Here is a 23,650-nt window from a genome sequence, read left to right as displayed (position 1 = left end):
TACAAAAACACACTCAGTGAAATACAGCCTGTTGGACAGTGCCAGCTCCATTCAGACAGACAGACAGACAGACAGACAGACAGACAGACAGACAGACAGACAGACAGACAGACAGACAGACAGCATCCCTCTGGGCACTAATGCATAGACCAGTTGTTGTTGGGATTTTTGTCCGGCTGCTGTGACAAGTCTGGATGGGCATACGTAAACACTCCTTTAATGTTAGCATACTTCCTCCGTCAGTTAGCCTGATTGAACCCTGACTCACAGCTAAGTGCTCAGCGTGTCCTTAGCCTGGTTTGCTAGAAGCTGGGGAGAAGATCCAGGACTGGGAAGGAGACTAGTGCTTCCTGGAAAGACCTGGGCCCACTACTGCTTAATGCTTGGCATCGGCAGGCATCACTGTAGACGATGACGGTGGTGATGATGATGTGTGTGTTTGGCAGACATTTTAAAGAGGTGTCTCTGTGAGTGTATACAGATGGTCCCTGATGCTTAGTAATGAGGTGTGGTGTGTGTGTGTGTGTGTGTGTGTGTGTGTGTGTGTGTGTGTGTGTGTGTGTGTGTGTGTGTGTGTGTGTGTGTGTGTGTGTGTGTGTGTGTGTGTGTGTGTGTGTGTGTGTGTGTGTGTGTGTGTGTGTGTGTGTTCTGCCAGTGGGGAAATGTGCCAGAATGGGTACACATCAGAGTAGCCAACTGTAAACAGAGATATCCATTCTGCTGGCATTGCAGTATCAAGGCTAGACTTAATATAAACACTTTATACATATCAATAAAGAGCACTGCCAGCTGCAGAACCTCTATTGAGTATCACTGATGCTTAAATGTGTGGTTGGTCCTGGTCCAGTATAGTGAAGTCAACAAAGGTCATTTTTTAAATTGGTTAACCTGATTGATTGATTGATTGACAGATTCTGACAGTGCTGCTGTGGTCCACTCTGCAGGTACAAGATGCTGTGCCAGGAGGAAGGGGAGTACTACAACGTTCCCATCCCTGAGATCGACGACGTCAACATGGAGCTCAGGCATAAGTTTGAGGTGAGGAGAAGAGTATCGTGGGATTTGTAGTCCATCGACTACCCACTGGGAAAGACATTAGAGAGTGTGTGCGTGTGAAATTCTAGGTTTGACATATTTCTTTATTAGATCTCTGGATGGAATACTGTCACATTGTTGAATAACAATCTTGCCTCCCACCAAGCAGTCTTCTCACTGTCACACTCACACTCACGCTCACACAAACACACACACACCCACACATAAATACTTAAACACTCTCCCTTAACAAATTTATTATTTCCTGATTCCAGAGCTCTCTGAGATACTGAGCCACCATGGTGAAGTTGTCTGTCCTCTCTCTCCTCTTTAGCTGTGTGGTTGAATATTACTCTCTCCTCTTTAGCTGTGTGATTGAATATTACTCTCCCCTCTTTAGCTGTGCGGTTGAATATTACTCTCCCCTCTTTAGCTATGTGATTAAATATTACTCTCCCCTCTTTAGCTGTGTGATTAAATATTACTCTCCCCTCTTTAGCTGTGTGATTGAATATTACTCTCCCCTCTTTAGCTGTGTGATTGAATATTACTCTCCCCTCTTTAGCTGTGTGATTGAATATTACTCTCTCCTCTTTAGCTGTGTGATTGAATATTACTCTCCCCTCTTTAGCCATATTACTCTCTCCTCTTTAGCTGTGTGATTGAATATTACTCTCTCCTCTTTAGCTGTGTGATTGAATATTACTCTCTCCTCTTTAGCTGTGTGATTAAATACTACTCTCTCCTCTTTAGCTGTGTGATTGAATATTACTCTCTTCTCTAGCTGTGTGATTAAATATTACTCTCTCCTCTTTAGCTGTGTGGTTGAATATTACTCTCCCCTCTTTAGCTGTGTGATTGAATATTACTCTCCCCTCTTTAGCTGTGTGATTGAATATTACTCTCTCCTCTTTAGCTGTGTGATTAAATACTACTCTCTCCTCTTTAGCTGTGTGATTGAATATTACTCTCTTCTCTAGCTGTGTGATTAAATATTACTCTCTCCTCTTTAGCTGTGTGGTTGAATATTACTCTCTCCTCTTTAGCTGTGCGATTAAATATTACTCTCTCCTCTTTAGCTGTGTGATTGAATATTACTTGGAATGGATGCTCTCAGAGTACTACTAGCCTTTTTCTATTTTCCTCTCCTCTTTCACATTTCTCTTGTTCTATCTATTTTCCTCTGTCTCTTAATCCGTACAAACTACTGACACAGTACCACAGAGCAAAACCATATGACCTCATATCCTCGCGTCGTCTCCTGTCCTGAAACAAAGTCTCCTGAGACCTACATGAAGTTGGGTTGTTTGAATTCTCACGTCGCTCTATTCAAAAGCCTTCACATCCCTCCGAGGCCAGGGTTTTCACAAGTCTGGGTGGGTTGCCTCGGAAACCAGAACATCATCATCAGGAAGAGAGAGAGAGAGTGAATGAGAGAGAGAGAGAAAAAGAGAGCAAAAGAGTGAGCGAGAGAGAGAGAGAGAGAGAGAGAGAGAGATGCCTCTACAGGTGTATAGTATCATTAGAATGTAACTACTGTAGCTCTTGAGCATGGTGTCCGTTGCAAATTGTGAGAGATGGTTTGACCTTCTCTGTATGTGCTGATAATGCCATCCTTTATTAAAAATAAGCTGTTAATAATCATGGATATCGAAGCGCCTTAAAGGGGTGCTGGGGACTTACATCGCTGGCCTTACTACCACTGTAGCTTCTCTTTCCTGTCTCTTCTAGGCCTGCCAATTAAACCACTACCTCAAGGTAGCTCTTCTGCCCCCCCCACCTCTCCTTTAAACATCCCTCCTTTTCCCACCCTTCTCTATCAGCTCTGCAGTCTCCTCCTGTCTTGAGATGCTGAGTTTGTACAGGTCAGGTCATGTGGTCAGGAACAATTCCAGGCCTTACCTGTTAGGTGTCTGCTACGCAAGAGACATTCTCACCTTTTCACTATTACATCACACATTGTACACACACACACACAGACACACGCATAAACACACACACACAAACACACAAACAGCGTTGATGTTAGTAAATCTGTGGACCACACAGACCTCTGGAGGGGTCCTCATCCTCACCATCTCAGGCTCAGCAATACACTGTCATTGCCCAGGAGAGCAACACTACGGCTCCTCATTGGCTAAGACTGGCTATGACCCCTCCTTATTGGCCAGTAGTGTGGTCCGCAGCCCGCCTTCTATTAGTCCATCACAAGCCTAGACTATAGAAGGCTAATAAGTGGTTAAGCACGTGGGCATGTGTATAGTGATGTACTGTCCAGTACATGCATGCCTTGGTGTGTGCACACACTCTCCTCCACAAGGTGGCGACATTGGATTGGATTCAATTGTATAGGTTTGTGTGTGTGTGTGTGTGTGTGTGTGCGTGCGTACGTGCATGGTTGTGTGCGTGTGCGTGTGTTGTTGTGTGTGTGTGTGCGTGTGCGTGTGTGTGTGTGTGCGTGTGCGTCTGCGTGTGTGTGTGTGTGTTGTACACTCATTTATCAAACTCACTGCTGATGAACAAGAGATTTAAACTCTATGGTCAAATGCTCTCAAAATCTATTGTATGTTTCACATTGTCTAACTTCTCATCTACGTTAAGCTTTTTTGTTGTACAAACTAAACTTCAGGTGCCAACACATCACATTTAACCATCATTAGAAAGCATTTAAATCATAATATCAGCTAACATGAAACTGTAGTAACATTTAAGTACTAAAAGTGCCTTTTTAATGCTTTCCATACAGAAAAAAAGGAAACATTGCACCTTGTGTTTTAACTGCCATTCTGATATTGACCACTAGAGCTAGCTGCTCATTTTCATACCAATAGCCACTAGACTGAAAACCAATAACACTACCTAACACTACCAACCCATTTAGTCAACATTAATGTCAACACACCTACCTATAATCTCCCTGTAGGTCTAACATGATGATGTTCTGAAGGTCATGGCTGTTGTTGGTGGTGTGTCGGTGCAGTAAAGGGCAGGTCCCTATGCTCTGCTTGCATTAGTCTCTCCTGTCTATAGAATTGTTTAGCGTCTGTCTCTGAGCAATCATACATCGGTGAGTCAGCCTTTATTCACCACTTCCACTGAGATCTCCCAGTCTCTCTCTGCATCCTGCTACAGAATCTGGGTCTAGAACCGCTGGCAACCACCATAAGAGCCACTTGAAAATGAATGCTCTGTGCATCTTCCAAAGTCACCAGCGACTTTATTATACGATTTTGAACAATTTTTATTTTATTTGTTATTTTATTTCACCTTCATTTAACCAGGTAGGCCAGTTGAGAACAAGTTCTCATTTACAACTGCGACCTGGCCAAGATAAAGCAATGCAGTGCGACACAAACAACAGCACAGAGTTACACATGGAATAAACAAACATACAGTCAATAATGCAATAGAAAAAAAGTCTATATACAGTGTGTGCAAATTAGGTAAGATAAGGGAGGTAAGGCAATAAATAGGCCATAGTGGCAAAATAATTACAATTTAGCAATTAAACACTGGAGTGACAGATGTGCAGAAGATGAATGTGCAAGTAGAGATACTGGGGTGCAAAGGAGCAACAACAAAAAAAACAGTATGGGGATGAGGTAGTAGTTTGGGCTATTTACAGATGGACTATGTACAGATGCAGTGATCTGTGAGCTGCTCTGACAGCTGGTGCTCAAAGTTAGTGAGGGACACATAAGTCCCCAGCTTCAGTGATTTTTGCAATTCGTTCCAGTCATTAGCATCAGAGAACTGGAAGGAAAGGTGGCCAAAGGAGGAATTGGCTTTGGGGGTGACCAGTGAAATATACCTGCTGGAGCGCGTGCTACGGGTGGGTGCTGCTATGGTGACCAGTGAGCTGAGATAAGGCAGGGCTTTATCTAGCAAAGACTTATAGATGACCTGGAGCCAGTGGGTTTGGCGACGAAAATGAAGCGAGGGCCAGTCAACGAGAGCATACAGGTCGCAGTGGTGGGTAGTATAAGGGGCTTTGGTGACTAAATGGATGGCACTGTGATAGACTGCATCCAATTTGCTGAGTAGAGTGTTGGAGGCTATTTTGTAAATGACATCGCCAAAGTCAAGGATTGGTAGAATAGGCAGTTTTACTAGGGTATGTTTGGCAGCATGAGTGAAGGATGCTTTGTTGTGAAATAGGAAGCCGATCATAGATTTAATTTTGGATTGGAGATGCTTAATGTGAGTCTGGAAGGAGAGTTTACAGTCTAACCAGACACCTAGGTATTTGTAGATGTCCACATATTCTAAGTCAGAACCGTCCAGAGTAGTGATGCTGGACAGGCGGGCAGGTGCTTGGAGCGTTCGGTTGAAGAGCATGCATTTAGTTTTACTTGCATTTAAGAGCAGTTGGAGGCCACGGAAGGAGAGTTGTATGGCGTTGAAGCTCGTCTGGAGGTTAGTTAACACAGTGTCCAAAGACGGGCCAGAAGTATACAGAATGGTGTCGTCTGCGTAGAGGTGGATCAGAGAATCAGCAGCAAGAGCGACATCATTGATGTATACAGAGAAAAGAGTTGGCCCGAGAATTGAACCCTGTGGCACCCTCATAGAGACTGCCAGAGGTCCGGACAACAGGCCCTCCGATTTTGCACACAGAACTCTGTCTGAGAAGTAGTTGGTGAACCAGGCGAGGCAGTCATTTGAGAAACCAAGGCTTTTGAGTCTGCCGATAAGAATGTGGTGATTAACAGAGTCGAAAGCCTTGGCCAGGTCTATGAATACAGCTGCACAGTAATGTCTCTTATCGATGGAGGTTATGATATTGTTTAGCACCTTGAGCGTGGCTGAGGTGCACCCATGACCCGCCCGGAAACCAGATTGCATAGTAGAGAAGGTGTGGTGGGATTCGAAATGGTCGGTGATCTGTTTGTTAACTTGGCTTTCGAAGATTTTAGAAAGGCAGGGCAGGATGGATATAGGTCTATAACAGTTTGGGTCTAGAGTGTCTCCCCCTTTGAAGAGGGGGATGACCGCTCTAGCTTTCCAATCTTTGGGGATCTCAGACGATACGAAAGAGAGGTTGAACAGGCTAGTAATAGGGGCTGCAACAATTTTGGCTGATAATTTTAGAAAGAGAGGGTCCAGATTGTCTAGCCCTGCTGATTTGTAGGGGTCCAGATGTTGACCAGGGTAGGGGTGGCCAGGTGGAAAGCATGGCCAGCCGTAGAAAAATGCTGATTGAAATTATTGTGGATTTATCGGTGGTGACAGTGTTTCCTAGTCTCAGTGCAGTCGGCAGCTGGGAGGAGGTACTCTTTTTCTCCATGGACTTTACAGTGTCCCAGAACTTTTTGTAGTTTGTGCTGCAGGATGCAAATTTCTGTTTGAAAAAGCTAGCCTTAGCTTTCCTGACTGCCTGTGTAAATTGGTTCCTACCTTCCCCGAAAAGTTTCATATCGCGAGGGCTATTCTATGCTAATGCAGTACGCCACAGAATGCTTTTGTGCTGGTCAAGGGCAGTCAGGTCTGGAGTGATCCAAGGGCTATATCTTTTCCCGGTCCTACATTTTTTGAATGGGGCATGCTTATTTAAGATTGTGAGGAAAGCACTTTTAATGAATAACCAGGCATCTTCTACTGACGGAATGAGGTCAATATCCTTCCAGGATACCCAGGCCAGGTCGATTAGAAAGGCCTGCTCGCTGAAGTGTTTTAAGGAGCGTTTGACAGTGATGAGGAGTGGTTGTTTGACCGCGGACCCATTACGGATGCAGGCAGTGATCGCTGAGATCCTGGTTGAAGACAGCAGAGGTGTATTTGGAGGGCAGGTTGGTTAGGATGATATCTATGAGAGTTTACGGATTTAGTGTTGTGCCTGGTTGGTTTATTGATAATTTGTCTGAGATTGAGGTACATCAAGCTTAGATTGTAGCATGGCCGGGGTGTAAAGCATGTGCCAGTTTATGTCACCTAACAATTAATTCACATATGGTGTCCAGGGCACAGCTGGGGGCAGAAGGTGGTCTATAGCAAGCGGCAACAGTTGGCCTTCATCAGAGTGTCAAGAATATTTCCCTAGTGTCCAGATACAAATTTAGACAAATAAAAAAGACCTAGTTATCGAAACGACAAAGTCAACCGGTCCTTTAAACATTGCAGTTCATTTTCTCAAATCATGTTTGTATTTTTCACCAGGTGTGCATTCATCACCAGAATCATAATAGAATCAGGACCATGATAGTGAGTCTGATCCAAGGCTTCAGTGCTTTCTGAAAGGCAGTCATAGACAGGTAGTTGGCCTGGCAACAGTTGTCTCTCTGCTGGGTGTTAGTTTCCTTTTTCTCTTGTTATCTGAAAGAAACAGACAGCGGTTGGAGCTGCAATGGTGGCCGGCGGGCTCTAATTGCCCTCTGTGTTGGGGACATGGCATTCCAATCATTATCACAAAGGGGCACAGAGACACCCCTACTGACCCGCACCCACGCCTCACAATGATGCCCAATACTACTCTGGATAACTGTCAATCAAAGGGCAACAAATATCTTTTTTTATGCTCCAATCAGTCGATATGAAACATCAAAACATTTTAATTGTTCTGTTATTACAACTTTTTGTTCTCAAATCTTTGTTGTCTTGGTGCTTCTGCATTCATTTTCTGAATTAGTTTGTGTTGTTTGGGATATAAATTGGTTCTGAAGCTCTATAGGAACTTGTTATTACCACCTACCTACTAGCTATGAAGTAGCTTCATCATGGGTCCATTCTGAAGCCTTGAAAATATGTAGATCTTAATAGCTGTAAGCCTATCGTCAAAGCATAGCCCCACTAGAGCATGGTAGCAGTCTATTACCATGGCATCTATCCCAGTGTTAAACCTACCATAAAGCAGACAGATGAGTGGGAATAATGTTTGTGACTCTGAGGAATATTACCTGACTCCAGAACAGCTGTTTTGGAACTCCCACAAGTCCCAGAGCACCATACTATACTTTCTGACTAACTCTCTGTTAGTCTCATAGGCAGGAGACACTTAAAGGGGCAATCTGCTATTTAAACAACACAAAAGTGGACACCCCGCCGCCTTTTTTGTTATGAACCCGAGGGATGGGGTTAGAGAAATGTATGGACAGAGCTATGGATGCAAGAACTGACCATCCAGGTGATCAAAATTATAGTTTTAACTATTTTGAAGCTATACAGTGTTTGTTTACAATTAAATTGTTTATAAACAATGGAGTAAAACAATCTTATATTTTGGGTTCTGATGACAGTTGAACTAAGCTCATGGGGCATTTCTAAGTTACATTCTTGACGAATCAATGGATATATATCATTAATTTAAAAGTGGATGTAGCAATCGCAGATTGCCCCTTTAATGCTTGGTCTCAACTCTGTCCACACCAATAGACACTGGATGAAAGGCAGCCGAGCACTGGGTTGCATTTGATGCTGTCAGAATCAGAAGAATAGGATTTCATCATGATGGTTGTGTGAAAGAAATAATCTGTATGCATCCCAAATGGCCCCCTGTTCCCTTTATAGTGCACTACTTTAGACTAGAGGCCTATGGGTGCCATTTGGGACACGTCCTCTCCCTTAAGGACAGATCATTTACTTGGCAAGCTGCATCAAGCACCTCATGACATTTTTGTTATTTTGTTTGTTGGATGTTGAGTCATGTCTGTGGAGCATGTAGTATGATTTGTAATATGTGTGCTTAATCAAATGTGGTGTTACAAGTGTGTGTTTGTGCGTGTGTGTGTGTGTGTGTGTGTGTGTGTGTGTGTGTGTGTGCGTGCGTGCGTCTGTGTGCGTGCGTACGTACCTGCGTGTGTGTTTTACATCGTAGAAAGCCAAGTTGGGCCACGGGAAGAAGGTGATCACGCCAGCGGACCACAGACGGTTCAGCTCAGACCGAACCATGCCCGGAATGGACCGTGTCCGACTCAGTGACTTCAACTTTCTGGCTCTGCTGGGGAAGGGCAGCTTTGGCAAGGTAAGAGAAGGGACTGGGAATGTAACATGTGAGTAGTTGAATTCATTAGAGGTTGAGGCATCAAGCTGGATCAGCAGAACCAATGGCAGGAATCATTTTTGACATATTCGGTAGACTACTTTTGAGGTGTGAAAACATCTGACAAACTTAGATTTTTGGAATGTAATGTCCCTTTCAGGTTAGGGTTAGGGCTAGTGGTTGAAATCCCGTGTTTAACCCCAGGTGTCCCTGTGTAGGTGATGCTGGCAGAGATGAAGTCCACAGAGGAGCTGTATGCCATCAAGATCCTGAAGAAGGACGTGGTGATCCAGGATGATGATGTGGAGTGTACCATGGTGGAGAAGAGAGTCCTGGCCCAGAGAGACAAACCCCCGTTCCTCACTGCACTCCACTCCTGCTTTCAGACTGTGGTAGGTACTGTACACACACACACACACACACACACACACACACACACACACACACACACACACCACACACACACACACACACACACACACACACACACACACACACACACATGAGATTCCCAGTGGGACTAAGGGGTTCAGGGGTCATCCTGCAGCTGAATAATAGAGGAGGCCTCCTCAGTGTGTGAAGCCCTCACAAGGATAAGAAAACAAAGACAATTCTGACAAGTGAAGACAGTTTGCCTGTCGCCACAAGAAAAGTTACTATTTTAGGCTTAGAAGGTTGGGTTTAGGTTTAGGGTTAGAATTAGAATTAGGGTTAGGGTTAGAATTAGGGTTAGGTTAAGGGTAAGGGTTAAGGTTGGGGTTTGGGATTAGGGTTATAGTTAGGGTTAGGTTAAGGGTTTAGGAAAAATAGGATTTTGAATGGGAATCAATCGTTTGGTCCCCACAAGGATAGTAAAACAAACGTGTGTATTTAATGTGTGTTTCTTTTGTGTCATTGTCTTTGTGCATATACACGGCACACACTGCTCCAACACAGTGGCCAGTGAGTTGAGTGAGTTGAACCTCTCCAAACAGACCCAGCATATAGATCTACAGAGGGAGCAGAGAGAGAGGCCTTTGTCTTCAGTCAGCCCTGTGTAGAGTCCTGCTCCAGCCTCTCTGTCTGACTGACAGATGACTTATGAGGCCTTTCATAAAACAATAAAACACTCAGGTCTGAAGGTTACACCTGACACCTGCTGGGCTTTCATACACTTACGGGATGGATTATGGGACTATTGGTCTTCTATGTCGTGTACATCAGCGGGGTACTGATGAGGGTACAAACCTACTGCGTTTTGTTTCCTCCGTTGACGTCTGCCAGCTTTCTATTTATGTGGTTCAGGTAGTACAGGTATTAATAGGAGGCTGTGGGTCAGGTAGTACAGGTATTAATAGGAGGCTGTGGGTCAGGTAGTACAGGTTATTCCTAGGAGGCTTTGGTCAGGTAGTACAGGTATTAATGAGGAGGCAGTGGGTCAGGTAGTCACAGGTATTAATAGGGGGCAGCCAGTCGGGTCAGGTAGTTACAGGTATTAATAGGAGGCTGTGGGTCAGGTTAGTAAGGTATTACTAGGAGGCTGTGTTGTCAGGTAGTCCAGGTATTAATAGGAGCTGTGTGTCCAGGTAGTACAGGTATTAATAGGAGGCTGTGTGTCAACGGTAGTACAGGTCTTCATAGTAGGCTGTGGGTCAGTGTTCTGTATCAGGTATTAATATGAGGCTGTGGGTCAGGTAGTACAGGTATTAATAGGAGGCTGTGGGTCAGGTAGTACAGGTATTAATAGGAGGCTGTGGGTCAGGTAGTACAGGTATTAATAGGAGGCTGTGGGTCAGGTAGTACAGGGGTATTAATAGGAGGCAGTGGGTCAGGTAGTACATGGTATTAATAGGAGGCAGTGGGTCAGGAGTATGTATCATAGGAGGCAGTGGGTCAGGTAGTAAGGTAATAGGATGCTGTGGTTCAGGTAGTACTGGTATTAATAGGAGGCAGTGGGGTCAGGTAGTACAGGTATTAATAGGAGGCTGTGGGTCAGGTAGTACAGGTATTAATAGGAGGCTGTGGGTCAGGTAGTACAGGTATTAATAGGAGGCAGTGGGTCAGGTAGTACAGGTATTAATAGGAGGCTGTGGGTCAGGTAGTACAGGTATTAATAGGAGGCTGTGTGTCAGGTAGTACAGGTATTAATAGGAGGCAGTGGGTCAGGTAGTACAGGTATTAATAGGAGGCAGTGGGTCAGGTAGTACAGGTATTAATAGGAGGCAGTGGGCAGGTAGTACAGGTATTAATAGGAGGCTGTGGGTCAGGTAGTACAGGTATTAATAGGAGGCTGTGGGGTCAGGTAGTACAGGTATTAATAGGAGGCAGTGGGTCAGTAGTACAGGTATTAATAGGAGGCTGTGGGTCAGGTAGTACAGCTATTAATAGGAGGCTGTGGGTCAGGTAGTACAGGTATTAATAGGAGGCAGTGGGTCAGGTAGTACAGGTATTAATGGAGGGCTGTGGTCAGGGTAGTACAGGTATTAATAGGAGGCAGGGGGTCAGGTAGTACAGGTATTAATAGGAGGCAGTGGGTCAGGTAGTAAGGTATTAATAGGAGGCAGTGGGTCAGGTAGTACAGGTATTAATAGGAGGCGTGGGTGAGGTAGTACAGGTATTAATAGGAGGCTGTGGGTCAGGTAGTACAGGTATTAATAGGAGGCAGTGGGTCAGGTAGTACAGGTATTAATAGGAGGCTGTGGGTCAGGTAGTAGTACAGGTATTAATAGGAGGCTGTGGGTCAGGTAGTACAGGTATTAATAGGAGGCTGTGGGTCAGGTAGTACAGGTATTAATAGGAGGCTGTGGGTCAGGTAGTACAGGTATTAATAGGAGGCAGTGGGTCAGGTAGTACAGGTATTAATAGGAGGCAGTGGGACAGGTAGTACAGGTATTAATAGGAGGCAGTGGGTCAGGTAGAACAGGTATTAATAGGAGGCAGTGGGTCAGGTAGTACAGGTATTAATAGGAGGCTGTGGGTCAGGTAGTACAGGTATTAATAGGAGGCTGTGGGTCAGGTAGTACAGGTATTAATAGGAGGCTGTGGGTCAGGTAGTACTGGTATTAATAGGAGGCTGTGGGTCAGGTAGTACAGGTATTAATAGGAGGCAGTGGGTCAGGTAGTACAGCTATTAATAGGAGGCTGTGGGTCAGGTAGTACAGGTATTAATAGGAGGCTGTGGGTCAGGTAGTACAGGAATTAATAGGAGGCTGTGGGTCAGGTAGTACAGGTATTAATAGGAGGCTGTGGGTCAGGTAGTACAGGTATTAAAAGGAGGCTGTGGGTCAGGTAGTACAGGTATTAATAGGAGGCAGTGGGTCAGGTAGTACAGGTATTAATAGGAGGCTGTGGGTCAGGTAGTACTGGTATTAATAGGAAGCAGTGGGTCAGGTAGTACAGGTATTAATAGGAGGCAGTGGGTCAGGTAGTACTGGTATTAATAGGAGGCTGTGGGTCAGGTAGTACAGGTATTAATAGGAGGCAGTGGGTCAGGTAGTACAGGTATTAATAGGAGGCAGTGGGTCAGGTAGTACAGGTATTAATAGGAGGCAGTGGGTCAGGTAGTACAGTTATTAATAGGAGGCAGTGGGTCAGGTAGTACAGGTATTAATAGGAGGCAGTGGGTCAGGTAGTACAGGTATTAATAGGAGGCTGTGGGTCAGGTAGTACTGGTATTAATAGGAGGCTGTGGGTCAGGTAGTACAGGTATTAATAGGAGGCAGTGGGTCAGGTAGTACAGGTATTAATAGGAGGCTGTGGGTCAGGTAGTACAGGTATTAATAGGAGGCAGTGGGTCAGGTAGTATTGGTATTAATAGGAGGCTGTGGGTCAGGTAGTACAGGTATTAATAGGAGGCAGTGGGTTAGGTAGTACAGGTATTAATAGGAGGCAGTGGGTCAGGTAGTACAGGTATTAATAGGAGGCTTGTGGGTCAGGTAGTACAGGTATTAATAGGAGGCAGTGGGGTCAGGTAGTACTGGTATTAATAGGAGGCTGTGGGGTCAGGTAGTACAGGTATTAATAGGAGGCAGTGGGTCAGGTAGTACAGGTATTAATAGGAGGCTGTGGGTCAGGTAGTACAGGTATTAATAGGAGGCTGTGGGTCAGGTAGTACAGGTATTAATAGGAGGCAGTGGGTCAGGTAGTACAGGTATTCATAGGAGGCATGTGGGTCAGGTAGTACAGGTATTCATAGGAGGCTGTGGGTCAGGTAAGTACAGGTATTAATAGGAGGCTGTGGGTAGGTAGTACTGGTATTAATAGGAGGCTGTGGGTCAGTAGTACAGGTATTAATAGGAGGCTGTGGGTCAGGTAGTACAGGTATTAATAGGAGGATGTGGGTCAGGTAGTACAGGTATTAATAGGAGGCTGTGGGTCAGGTAGTACAGGTATTAATAGGAGGCTGTGGGTCAGGTAGTACAGGTATTAATAGGAGGCTGTGTGTCAGGTAGTACAGGTATTAATAGGAGGCTGTGGGTCAGGTAGTACAGGTATTAATAGGAGGCTGTGGGGTCAGGTAGTACAGGTATTAATATGAGGCTGTGGGTCAGGTAGTACAGGTATTAATAGGAGGCTGTGGGTCAGGTAGTACAGGTATTAATAGGAGGCTGTGGGTCAGGTAGTACAGGTATTAATAGGAGGCTGTGGGTCAGGTAGTACAGGTATTATAGGAGGCTGTGGGTCAGGGTAGTACAGGTATTAATAGGAGGCAGTGGGTCAGGTAGTACTGGTATTAATAGGAGGCTGGGGGTCAGGTAGTACAGGTATTAATAGGAGGTGTGGGGTCAGGTAGTACAGGTTAATAGGATGCTGTGGTTCAGTAGTACGGTATTAATAGGAGGCAGTGGGTCAGGTAGTACAGGTTAATAGGAGGCTGGGGTCAGGGTAGTACAGGTATTAATAGGAGGCTGTGGGTCAGGTAGTACGGTATTAATAGGAGGCTGTGGGTCAGGTAGTACAGGTATTAATAGGAGGCTGTGGGTCAGGTAGTACAGGTATTAATAGGAGGCAGTGGGTCAGGTAGTACAGGTATTAATAGGAGGCAGTGGGTCAGGTAGTACAGGTATTAATAGGAGGCTGTGGGTCAGGTAGTACAGGTATTAATAGGAGGCTGTGGGTCAGGTAGTACGGTATTAATAGGAGGCTGTGGGTCAGGTAGTACAGGTATTAATAGGAGGCTGTGGGTCAGGTAGTACAGGTTAATAGGAGGATGTGGGTCAGGTAGTACAGGTATTAATGAGGCTGTGGGTCAGGTAGTACAGGTATTAATAGGAGGCTGTGGGTCAGGTAGTACAGGTATTAATAGGAGGCTGTGTGTCAGGTAGTACAGGTATTAATAGGAGGCTGTGTGTCAGGTAGTACAGGTATTAATAGGAGGCTGTGGGTCAGGTAGTACAGGTATTAATATGAGGCTGTGGGTCAGGTAGTACAGGTATTAATAGGAGGCTGTGGGTCAGGTAGTACAGGTATTAATAGGAGGCTGTGGGTCAGGTAGTACAGGTATTAATAGGAGGCTGTGGGTCAGGTAGTACAGGTATTAATAGGAGGCTGTGGGTCAGGTAGTACAGGTATTAATAGGAGGCAGTGGGTCAGGTAGTGGTATTAATAGGAGGCTGTGGGTCAGGTAGTACAGGTATTAATAGGAGGCTGTGGGTCAGGTAGTACAGGTATTAATAGGATGCTGTGGTTCAGGTAGTACTGGTATTAATAGGAGGCAGTGGGTCAGGTAGTACAGGTATTAATAGGAGGCTGTGGGTCAGGTAGTACAGGTATTAATAGGAGGCTGTGGGTCAGGTAGTACAGGTATTAATAGGAGGCTGTGTGTCAGGTAGTACAGGTGTTAATAGGAGGCTGTGGGTCAGGTAGTACAGGTATTAATAGGAGGCTGTGGGTCAGGTAGTACAGGTATTAATAGGAGGCAGTGGGTCAGGTAGTACAGGTATTAATAGGAGGCAGTGGGTCAGGTAGTACTGGTATTAATAGGAGGCTGTGGGTCAGGTAGTACAGGTATTAATAGGAGGCTGTGTGTCAGGTAGTACAGGTATTAATAGGAGGCAGTGGGTCAGGTAGTACAGGTATTAATAGGAGGCAGTGGTTCAGGTAGTACAGGTATTAATAGGAGGCAGTGGGTCAGGTAGTACAGGTATTAATAGGAGGCTGTGGGTCAGGTAGTACAGGTATTAATAGGAGGCTGTGGGTCAGGTAGTACAGGTATTAATAGGAGGCAGTGGGTCAGGTAGTACAGGTATTAATAGGAGGCTGTGGGTCAGGTAGTACAGGTATTAATAGGAGGCTGTGGGTCAGGTAGTACAGGTATTAATAGGAGGCAGTGGGTCAGGTAGTACAGGTATTAATAGGAGGCAGTGGGTCAGGTAGTACAGGTATTAATAGGAGGCTGTGGGTCAGGTAGTACAGGTATTAATAGGAGGCAGTGGGTCAGGTAGTACAGGTATTAATAGGAGGCAGTGGGTCAGGTAGTACAGGTATTAATAAGGGGCTGTGGGTCAGGTAGTACAGGTATTAATAGGAGGCTGTGGGTCAGGTAGTACAGGTATTAATAGGAGGCAGTGGGTCAGGTAGTACAGGTATTAATAGGAGGCAGTGGGTCAGGTAGTACAGGTATTAATAGGAGGCAGTGGGTCAGGTAGTACAGGTATTAATAGGAGGCTGTGGGTGAGGTAGTACAGGTATTAATAGGAGGCTGTGGGTCAGGTAGTACAGGTATTAATAGGAGGCAGTGGGTCAGGTAGTACAGGTATTAATAGGAGGCTGTGGGTCAGGTAGTACAGGTATTAATAGGAGGCTGTGGGTCAGGTAGTACAGGTATTAATAGGAGGCTGTGGGTCAGGTAGTACAGGTATTAATAGGAGGCAGTGGGTCAGGTAGTACAGGTATTAATAGGAGGCAGTGGGACAGGTAGTACAGGTATTAATAGGAGGCAGTGGGTCAGGTAGAACAGGTATTAATAGGAGGCAGTGGGTCAGGTAGTACAGGTATTAATAGGAGGCTAGTGGGTCAGGTAGTACAGGTATTAATAGGAGGCTGTGGGTCAGGTAGTACAGGTATTAATAGGAGGCTGTGGGTCAGGTAGTACAGGTATTAATAGGAGGCTGTGGGTCAGGTAGTACAGGTATTAATAGGAGGCATGTGGGTCAGGTAGTACAGGTATTAATAGGAGGCTGTGGGTCAGGTAGTACAGGTATTAATAGGAGGCTGTGGGTCAGGTAGTACAGGTATTAATAGGAGGCGGTGGGTCAGGTAGTACAGGTATTAATAGGAGGCTGTGGGTCAGGTAGTACAGGTATTAATAGGAGGCAGTGGGTCAGGTAGTACAGGTATTAATAGGAGGCTGTGGGTCAGGTAGTACTGGTATTAATAGGAAGCAGTGGGTCAGGTAGTACAGGTATTAATAGGAGGCAGTGGGTCAGGTAGTACTTTTATTAATAGGAGGCTGTGGGTCAGGTAGTACAGGTATTAATAGGAGGCAGTGGGTCAGGTAGTACAGGTATTAATAGGAGGCAGTGGGTCAGGTAGTACAGGTATTAATAGGAGGCTGTGGGTCAGGTAGTACAGTTATTAATAGGAGGCAGTGGGTCAGGTAGTACAGGTATTAATAGGAGGCAGGGGTCAGGTAGTACAGGTATTAATAGGAGGCTGTGGGTCAGGTAGTACTGGTATTAATGGAGGCTGTGGGTCAGGTAGTACAGGTATTAATAGGAGGCAGTGGGTCAGGTAGTACAGGTATTAATAGGAGGCTGTGGGTCAGGTAGTACAGGTATTAATAGGAGGCAGTGGGTCAGGTAGTACTGGTATTAATAGGAGGCTGTGGGTCAGGTAGTACAGGTATTAATAGGAGGCAGTGGGTTAGGTAGTACAGGTATTAATAGGAGGCAGTGGGTCAGGTAGTACAGGTATTAATAGGAGGCTGTGGGTCAGGTAGTACAGGTATTAATAGGAGGCAGTGGGTCAGGTAGTACTGGTATTAATAGGAGGCTGTGGGTCAGGTAGTACAGGTATTAATAGGAGGCAGTGGGTCAGGTAGTACAGGTATTAATAGGAGGCTGTGGGTCAGGTAGTACAGGTATTAATAGGAGGCTGTGGGTCAGGTAGTACAGGTATTAATAGGTGGGCAGTGGGTCAGGTAGTACAGGTATTATAGGAGGCAGTGGGTCAGGTAGTACAGGTATTAATAGGAGGCTGTGGGTCAGGTAGTACAGGTATTAATAGGAGGACTGTGGGTCAGGTAGTACAGGTATTAATAGGAGGCTGTGGGTTCAGGTAGTACAGGTATTAATAGGGAGGCTGTGGGTCAGGTAGTACAGGTATTAATAGGAGGATGTGGGTCAGGTAGTACAGGTATTAATAGGAGGCTGTGGGTCAGGTAGTACAGGTATTAATAGGAGGCTGTGGGTCAGGTAGTACAGGTATTAATAGGAGGCTGTGGGTCAGGTAGTACTGGTATTAATAGGAGGCTGTGGGTCAGGTAGTACAGGTATTAATAGGAGGCTGTGGGTCAGGTAGTACAGGTATTAATAGGAGGCTGTGGGTCAGGTAGTACTGGTATTAATAGGAGGCTGTGGGTCAGGTAGTACAGGTATTAATAGGAGGCAGTGGGTCAGGTAGTACAGGTATTAATAGGAGGCAGTGGGTCAGGTAGTACAGGTATTAATAGGAGGCAGTGGGTCAGGTAGTACTGGTATTAATAGGAGGCTGTGGGTCAGGTAGTACTGGTATTAATAGGAGGCAGTTGGTCAGGTAGTACAGGTATTAATAGGAGGCAGTGGGTTAGGTAGTACAGGTATTAATAGGAGGCAGTGGGTCAGGTAGTACAGGTATTAATAGGAGGCTGTGGGTCAGGTAGTACAGGTATTAATAGGAGGCAGTGGGTCAGGTAGTACTGGTATTAATAGGAGGCTGTGGGTCAGGTAGTACAGGTATTAATAGGAGGCAGTGGGTCAGGTAGTACAGGTATTAATAGGAGGCAGTGGGTCAGGTAGTACTGGTATTAATAGGAGGCTGTGGGTCAGGTAGTACAGGTATTAATAGGAGGCAGTTGGTCAGGTAGTAAAGGTATTAATAGGAGGCAGTGGGTCAGGTAGTACAGGTATTAATAGGAGGCTGTGGATCAGGTAGTACAGGTATTAATAGGAGGCAGTAGGTCAGGTAGTACTGGTATTAATAGGAGGCTGTGGGTCAGGTAGTACAGGTATTAATAGGAGGCAGTGGGTCAGGTAGTACTGGTATTAATAGGAGGCAGTGGGTCAGGTAGTACAGGTATTAATAGGAGGCAGTGGGTCAGGTAGTACAGGTATTAATAGGAGGCTGTGGGTCAGGTAGTACAGGTATTAATAGGAGGCTGTGTGTCAGGTAGTACAGGTATTAATAGGAGGGCAGTTGGGTTCAGTAGTACAGTATTAATAGGATGCAGTGGGTCAGGTAGTACAGGTATTAATAGGAGGCTGTGGGTCAGGTTAGTACAGGTATTAATAGGAGGCTGTGGGTCAGGTAGTACAGGTATTAATAGGAGGCAGTGGGTCAGGTAGTACAGGTATTATAGGAGGCTGTGGGTCAGGTAGTACAGGTATTAATAGGAGGCTGTGGGTCAGGTAGTACAGGTATTAATAGGAGGCAGTGGGTCAGGTAGTACAGGTATTAATAGGAGGGTGCTGGGGTCAGGTAGTACAGGTATTAATAGGAGGCTGTGGGTCAGGTAGTACAGGTATTAATAGGAGGCAGTGGGGTCAGGTAGTACAGTATTAATAGGAGGCAGTGGGTCAGGTAGTACAGGTATTAATAGGAGGCAGTGGGTCAGGTAGTACAGGTATTAATAGGAGGCTGTGGGTCAGGTAGTACAGGTATTAATAGGAGGCTGTGGGTCAGGTAGTACAGGTATTAATAGGAGGCAGTGGGTCAGGTAGTACAGGTATTAATAGGAGGCTGTGGGTCAGGTAGTACAGGTATTAATAGGAGGCTGTGGGTCAGGTAGTACAGGTATTAATAGGAGGCTGTGGGTCAGGTAGTACAGGTATTAATAGGAGGCTGTGGGTCAGGTAGTACAGGTATTAATAGGAGGCAGTGGGTCAGGTAGTACAGGTTTTAATAGGAGGCAGTGGGACAGGTAGTACAGGTATTAATAGGAGGCAGTGGGTCAGGTAGTACAGGTATTAATAGGAGGCAGTGGGTCAGGTAGTACAGGTATTAATAGGAGGCTGTGGGTCAGGTAGTACAGGTATTAATAGGAGGCTGTGGGTCAGGTAGTACAGGTATTAATAGGAGGCAGTGGGGTAGGTAGTACTGGTATTAATAGGAGGCTGTGGGTCAGGTAGTACAGGTATTAATAGGAGGCAGTGGGTCAGGTAGTACAGGTATTAATAGGAGGCTGTGGGTCAGGTAGTACAGGTATTAATAGGAGGCAGTGGGTCAGGTAGTACAGGTATTAATAGGAGGCAGTGGGTTAGGTAGTACAGGTATTAATAGGAGGCACGTGGGTCAGGTAGTACAGGTATTAATGGAGGCATGTGGGTCAGGTAGTACAGGTATTATTAGGAGGCAGTGGGTCAGGTAGTACTGGTATTAATAGGAGGCTGTGGGTCAGGTAGTACAGGTATTAATAGGAGGCAGTGGGTCAGGTAGTACAGGTATTAATAGGAGGCTGTGGGTCAGGTAGTACAGGGATTAATAGGAGGCTGTGGGTCAGGTAGTACAGGTATTAATAGGAGGCAGTGGGTCAGGTAGTAACAGGTATTAATAGGAGGCAGTGGTCAGGTAGTACAGGTATTAATAGGAGGCTGTGGGTCAGGTAGTACAGGTATTAATAGGAGGCTGTGGGTCAGGTAGTACAGGTATTAATAGGAGGCTGTGGGTCAGGTAGTACAGGTATTAATAGGAGGCTTGGGGTCAGGTAGTACAGGTATTAATAGGAGGATGTGGGTCAGCTAGTACAGGTATTAATAGGAGGCTGTGGGTCAGGTAGTACAGGTATTAATAGGAGGCTGTGGGTCAGGTAGTACAGGTATTAATAGGAGGCTGTGGGTCAGGTAGTACTGGTATTAATAGGAGGCTGTGGGTCAGGTAGTACAGGTATTAATAGGAGGCTGTGGGTCAGGTAGTACAGGTATTAATAGGAGGCTGTGGGTCAGGTAGTACTGGTATTAATAGGAGGCTGTGGGTCAGGTAGTACAGGTATTAATAGGAGGCAGTGGGTCAGGTAGTACAGGTATTAATAGGAGGCAGTGGGTCAGGTAGTACAGGTATTAATAGGAGGCAGTGGGTCAGGTAGTACTGGTATTAATAGGAGGCTGTGGGTCAGGTAGTACAGGTATTAATAGGAGGCAGTTGGTTAGGTAGTACAGGTATTAATAGGAGGCAGTGGGTCAGGTAGTACAGGTATTAATAGGAGGCTGTGGATCAGGTAGTACAAGTATTAATAGGAGGCAGTGGGTCAGGTAGTACTGGTATTAATAGGAGGCAGTGGGTCAGGTAGTACAGGTATTAATAGGAGGCAGTGGGTCAGGTAGTACTGGTATTAATAGGAGGCAGTGGGTCAGGTAGTACAGGTATTAATAGGAGGCAGTGGGTCAGGTAGTACAGGTATTAATAGGAGGCTGTGGGTCAGGTAGTACAGGTATTAATAGGAGGCTGTGGGTCAGGTAGTACAGGTATTAATAGGAGGCTGTGGGTCAGGTAGTACAGGTATTAATAGGAGGCTGTGGGTCAGGTAATACAGGTATTAATAGGAGGATGTGGGTCAGGTAGTACAGGTATTAATAGGAGGCAGTGGGTCAGGTAGTACAGGTATTAATAGGAGGCTGTGGGTCAGGTAGTACAGGTATTAATAGGAGGCAGTGGGTCAGGTAGTACTGGTATTAATAGGAGGCTGTGGGTCAGGTAGTACAGGTATTAATAGGAGGCTGTGGGTCAGGTAGTACAGGAATTAATAGGAGGCTGTGGGTCAGGTAGTACTGGTATTAATAGGAGGCTGTGGGTCAGGTAGTACAGGTATTAATAGGAGGCTGTGGGTCAGGTAGTACTGGTATTAATAGGAGGCTGTGGGTCAGTTAGTACAGGTATTAATAGGAGGCTGTGGGTCAGGTAGTACAGGTATTAATAGGAGGCTGTGGGTCAGGTATTACAGGTATTAATAGGAGGCTTTGGGTCAGGTAGTACAGGTATTAATAGGAGGCTGTGGGTCAGGTAGTACAGGTATTAATAGGAGGCTGTGGGTCAGGTAGTACAGGTATTAATAGGAGGCTGTGGGTCAGGTAGTACTGGTATTAATAGGAGGCTGTGGGTCAGGTAGTACAGGTATTAATAGGAGGCTGTGGGTCAGGTAGTACAGGTATTAATAGGAGGCTGTGGGTCAGGTAGTACAGGTATTAATAGGAGGCTGTGGGTCAGGTAGTACAGGTATTAATAGGAGGCTGTGGGTCAGGTAGTACTGGTATTAATAGGAGGCTGTGGGTCAGGTAGTACAGGTATTAATAGGAGGCTGTGGGTCAGGTAGTACAGGTATTAATAGGAGGCTGTGGGTCAGGTTGTACAGGTATTAATAGGAGGCAGTGGGTCAGGTAGTACTGGTATTAATAGGAGGCTGTGGGTCAGGTAGTACAGGTATTAATAGGAGGCAGTGGGTCAGGTAGTACAGGTATTAATAGGAGGCTGTGTGTCAGGTAGTACAGGTATTAATAGGAGGCTGTGGGTCAGGTAGTACAGGTATTAATAGGAGGCTGTGGGTCAGGTAGTACAGGTATTAATAGGAGGCAGTGGGTCAGGTAGTACTGGTATTAATAGGAGGCTGTGGGTCAGGTAGTACTGGTATTAATAGGAGGCTGTGGGTCAGGTAGTACAGGTATTAATAGGAGGCAGTGGGTCAGGTAGTACAGGTATTAATAGGAGGCAGTGGGTCAGGTAGTATAGGTATTAATAGGAGGCAGTGTGTCAGGTAGTACTGGTATTAATAGGAGGCTGTGGGTCAGGTAGTACTGGTATTAATAGGAGGCTGTGGGTCAGGTAGTACAGGTATTAATAGGAGGCAGTGGGTCAGGTAGTACAGGTATTAATAGGAGGCTGTGGGTCAGGTAGTACAGGTATTAATATGAGGCTGTGGGTCAGGTAGTACAGGTATTAATAGGAGGCAGTGGGTCAGGTAGTACAGGTATTAATAGGAGGCAGTGGGTCAGGTAGTACAGGTATTAATAGGAGGCTGTGTGTCAGGTAGTACAGGTATTAATAGGAGGCTGTGGGTCAGGTAGTACAGGTATTAATAGGAGGCTGTGGGTCAGGTAGTACAGGTATTAATAGGAGGCAGTGGGTCAGGTAGTACTGGTATTAATAGGAGGCTGTGGGTCAGGTAGTACAGGTATTAATAGGAGGCTGTGGGTCAGGTAGTACAGGTATTAATAGGAGGCTGTGGGTCAGGTAGTACAGGTATTAATAGGAGGCAGTGGGTCAGGTAGTACAGGTATTAATAGGAGGCTGTGGGTCAGGTAGTACAGGTATCAATAGGAGGCAGTGGGTCAGGTAGTACAGGTATTAATAGGAGGCTGTGGGTCAGGTAGTACAGGTATTAATAGGAGGCTGTGGGTCAGGTAGTACAGGTATTAATAGGAGGCAGTGGGTTAGGTAGTACAGGTATTAATAGGAGGCATTGGGTCAGGTAGTACAGGTATTAATAGGAGGCTGTGGGTCAGGTAGTACAGGTATTAATAGGAGGCTGTGGGTCAGGTAGTACAGGTATTAATAGGAGGCTGTGGGTCAGGTAGTACAGGTATTAATAGGAGGCTGTGGGTCAGGTAGTACAGGTATTAATAGGAGGCTGTGGGTCAGGTAGTACAGGTATTAATAGGAGGCTGTGTGTCAGGTAGTACAGGTATTAATAGGAGGCAGTGGGTCAGGTAGTACCGGTATTAATAGGATGCAGTGGGTCAGGTAGTACAGGTATTAATAGGAGGCTGTGGGTCAGGTAGTACAGGTATTAATAGGAGGCAGTGGGTCAGGTAGTACAGGTATTAATAGGAGGCAGTGGGTCAGGTAGTACAGGTATTAATAGGAGGCTGTGGGTCAGGTAGTACAGGTATTAATAGGAGGCTGTGGGTCAGGTAGTACAGGTATTAATAGGAGGCTGTGGGTCAGGTAGTACAGGTATTAATAGGAGGCTGTGGGTCAGGTAGTACAGGTATTAATAGGAGGCTGTGGGTCAGGTAGTACAGGTATTAATAGGAGGCTGTGGGTCAGGTAGTACAGGTATTAATAGGAGGCTGTGGGTCAGGTAGTACAGGTATTAATAGGAGGCTGTGGGTCAGTCACTACGGAGGTGTTCTATGAACACTACATCCTGCCTTTCAGCTTTTGTGAAGGTGTTTTTGATGTTGATGACCTTCTCTCTCTCTCTCTCTCTCTCTCCCTCTCTCCATCTCTGTCATCTCTATCTCTCTCCATCTCTGTCATTTCTCCTAGGATCGTCTGTACTTTGTGATGGAGTATATTAATGGAGGCGACCTCATGTACCACATTCAGCGTGTGGGGAAGTTCAAGGAGCCACAAGCAGTGTAAGTTGCAGTCTGTTGTCACTGGCTATAGCCCCAACCATACATATAGCCCTAGCTCACCTATAATACAGGTTTAAAGGCAATAGTGCACAGCATCTATATCCTCAAATTCAGC

At 45.6% G+C, this 23,650-nt stretch overlaps 1 protein-coding gene across 2 annotated transcripts in view; it reads left to right on the top strand.

The window, feature by feature from the left end:
- LOC115205322 (protein kinase C alpha type) overlaps positions 1 to 23,650 on the top strand; it is a 64,257-nt gene that overhangs the window by 651 nt on the left and 39,956 nt on the right. The window contains exons 3-7 of one of the 2 annotated variants that reach the window (XM_029771156.1): positions 945 to 1,038; positions 2,767 to 2,793; positions 8,846 to 8,992; positions 9,229 to 9,402; positions 23,444 to 23,535. In XM_029771156.1, the coding sequence (XP_029627016.1) occupies positions 945 to 1,038; positions 2,767 to 2,793; positions 8,846 to 8,992; positions 9,229 to 9,402; positions 23,444 to 23,535 (534 nt within the window). The remainder of the gene's footprint in view (positions 1 to 944; positions 1,039 to 2,766; positions 2,794 to 8,845; positions 8,993 to 9,228; positions 9,403 to 23,443; positions 23,536 to 23,650) is intronic. The other variant, XM_029771166.1, reaches the window with a different exon arrangement.

This window comes from Salmo trutta, chromosome 1, assembly GCF_901001165.1.
Source record: "Salmo trutta chromosome 1, fSalTru1.1, whole genome shotgun sequence".
NCBI lineage: Eukaryota > Metazoa > Chordata > Actinopteri > Salmoniformes > Salmonidae > Salmo > Salmo trutta.
Note: the sequence above shows the minus strand (reverse complement) of the source record. Positions and strands in the feature narration are given on the sequence as shown.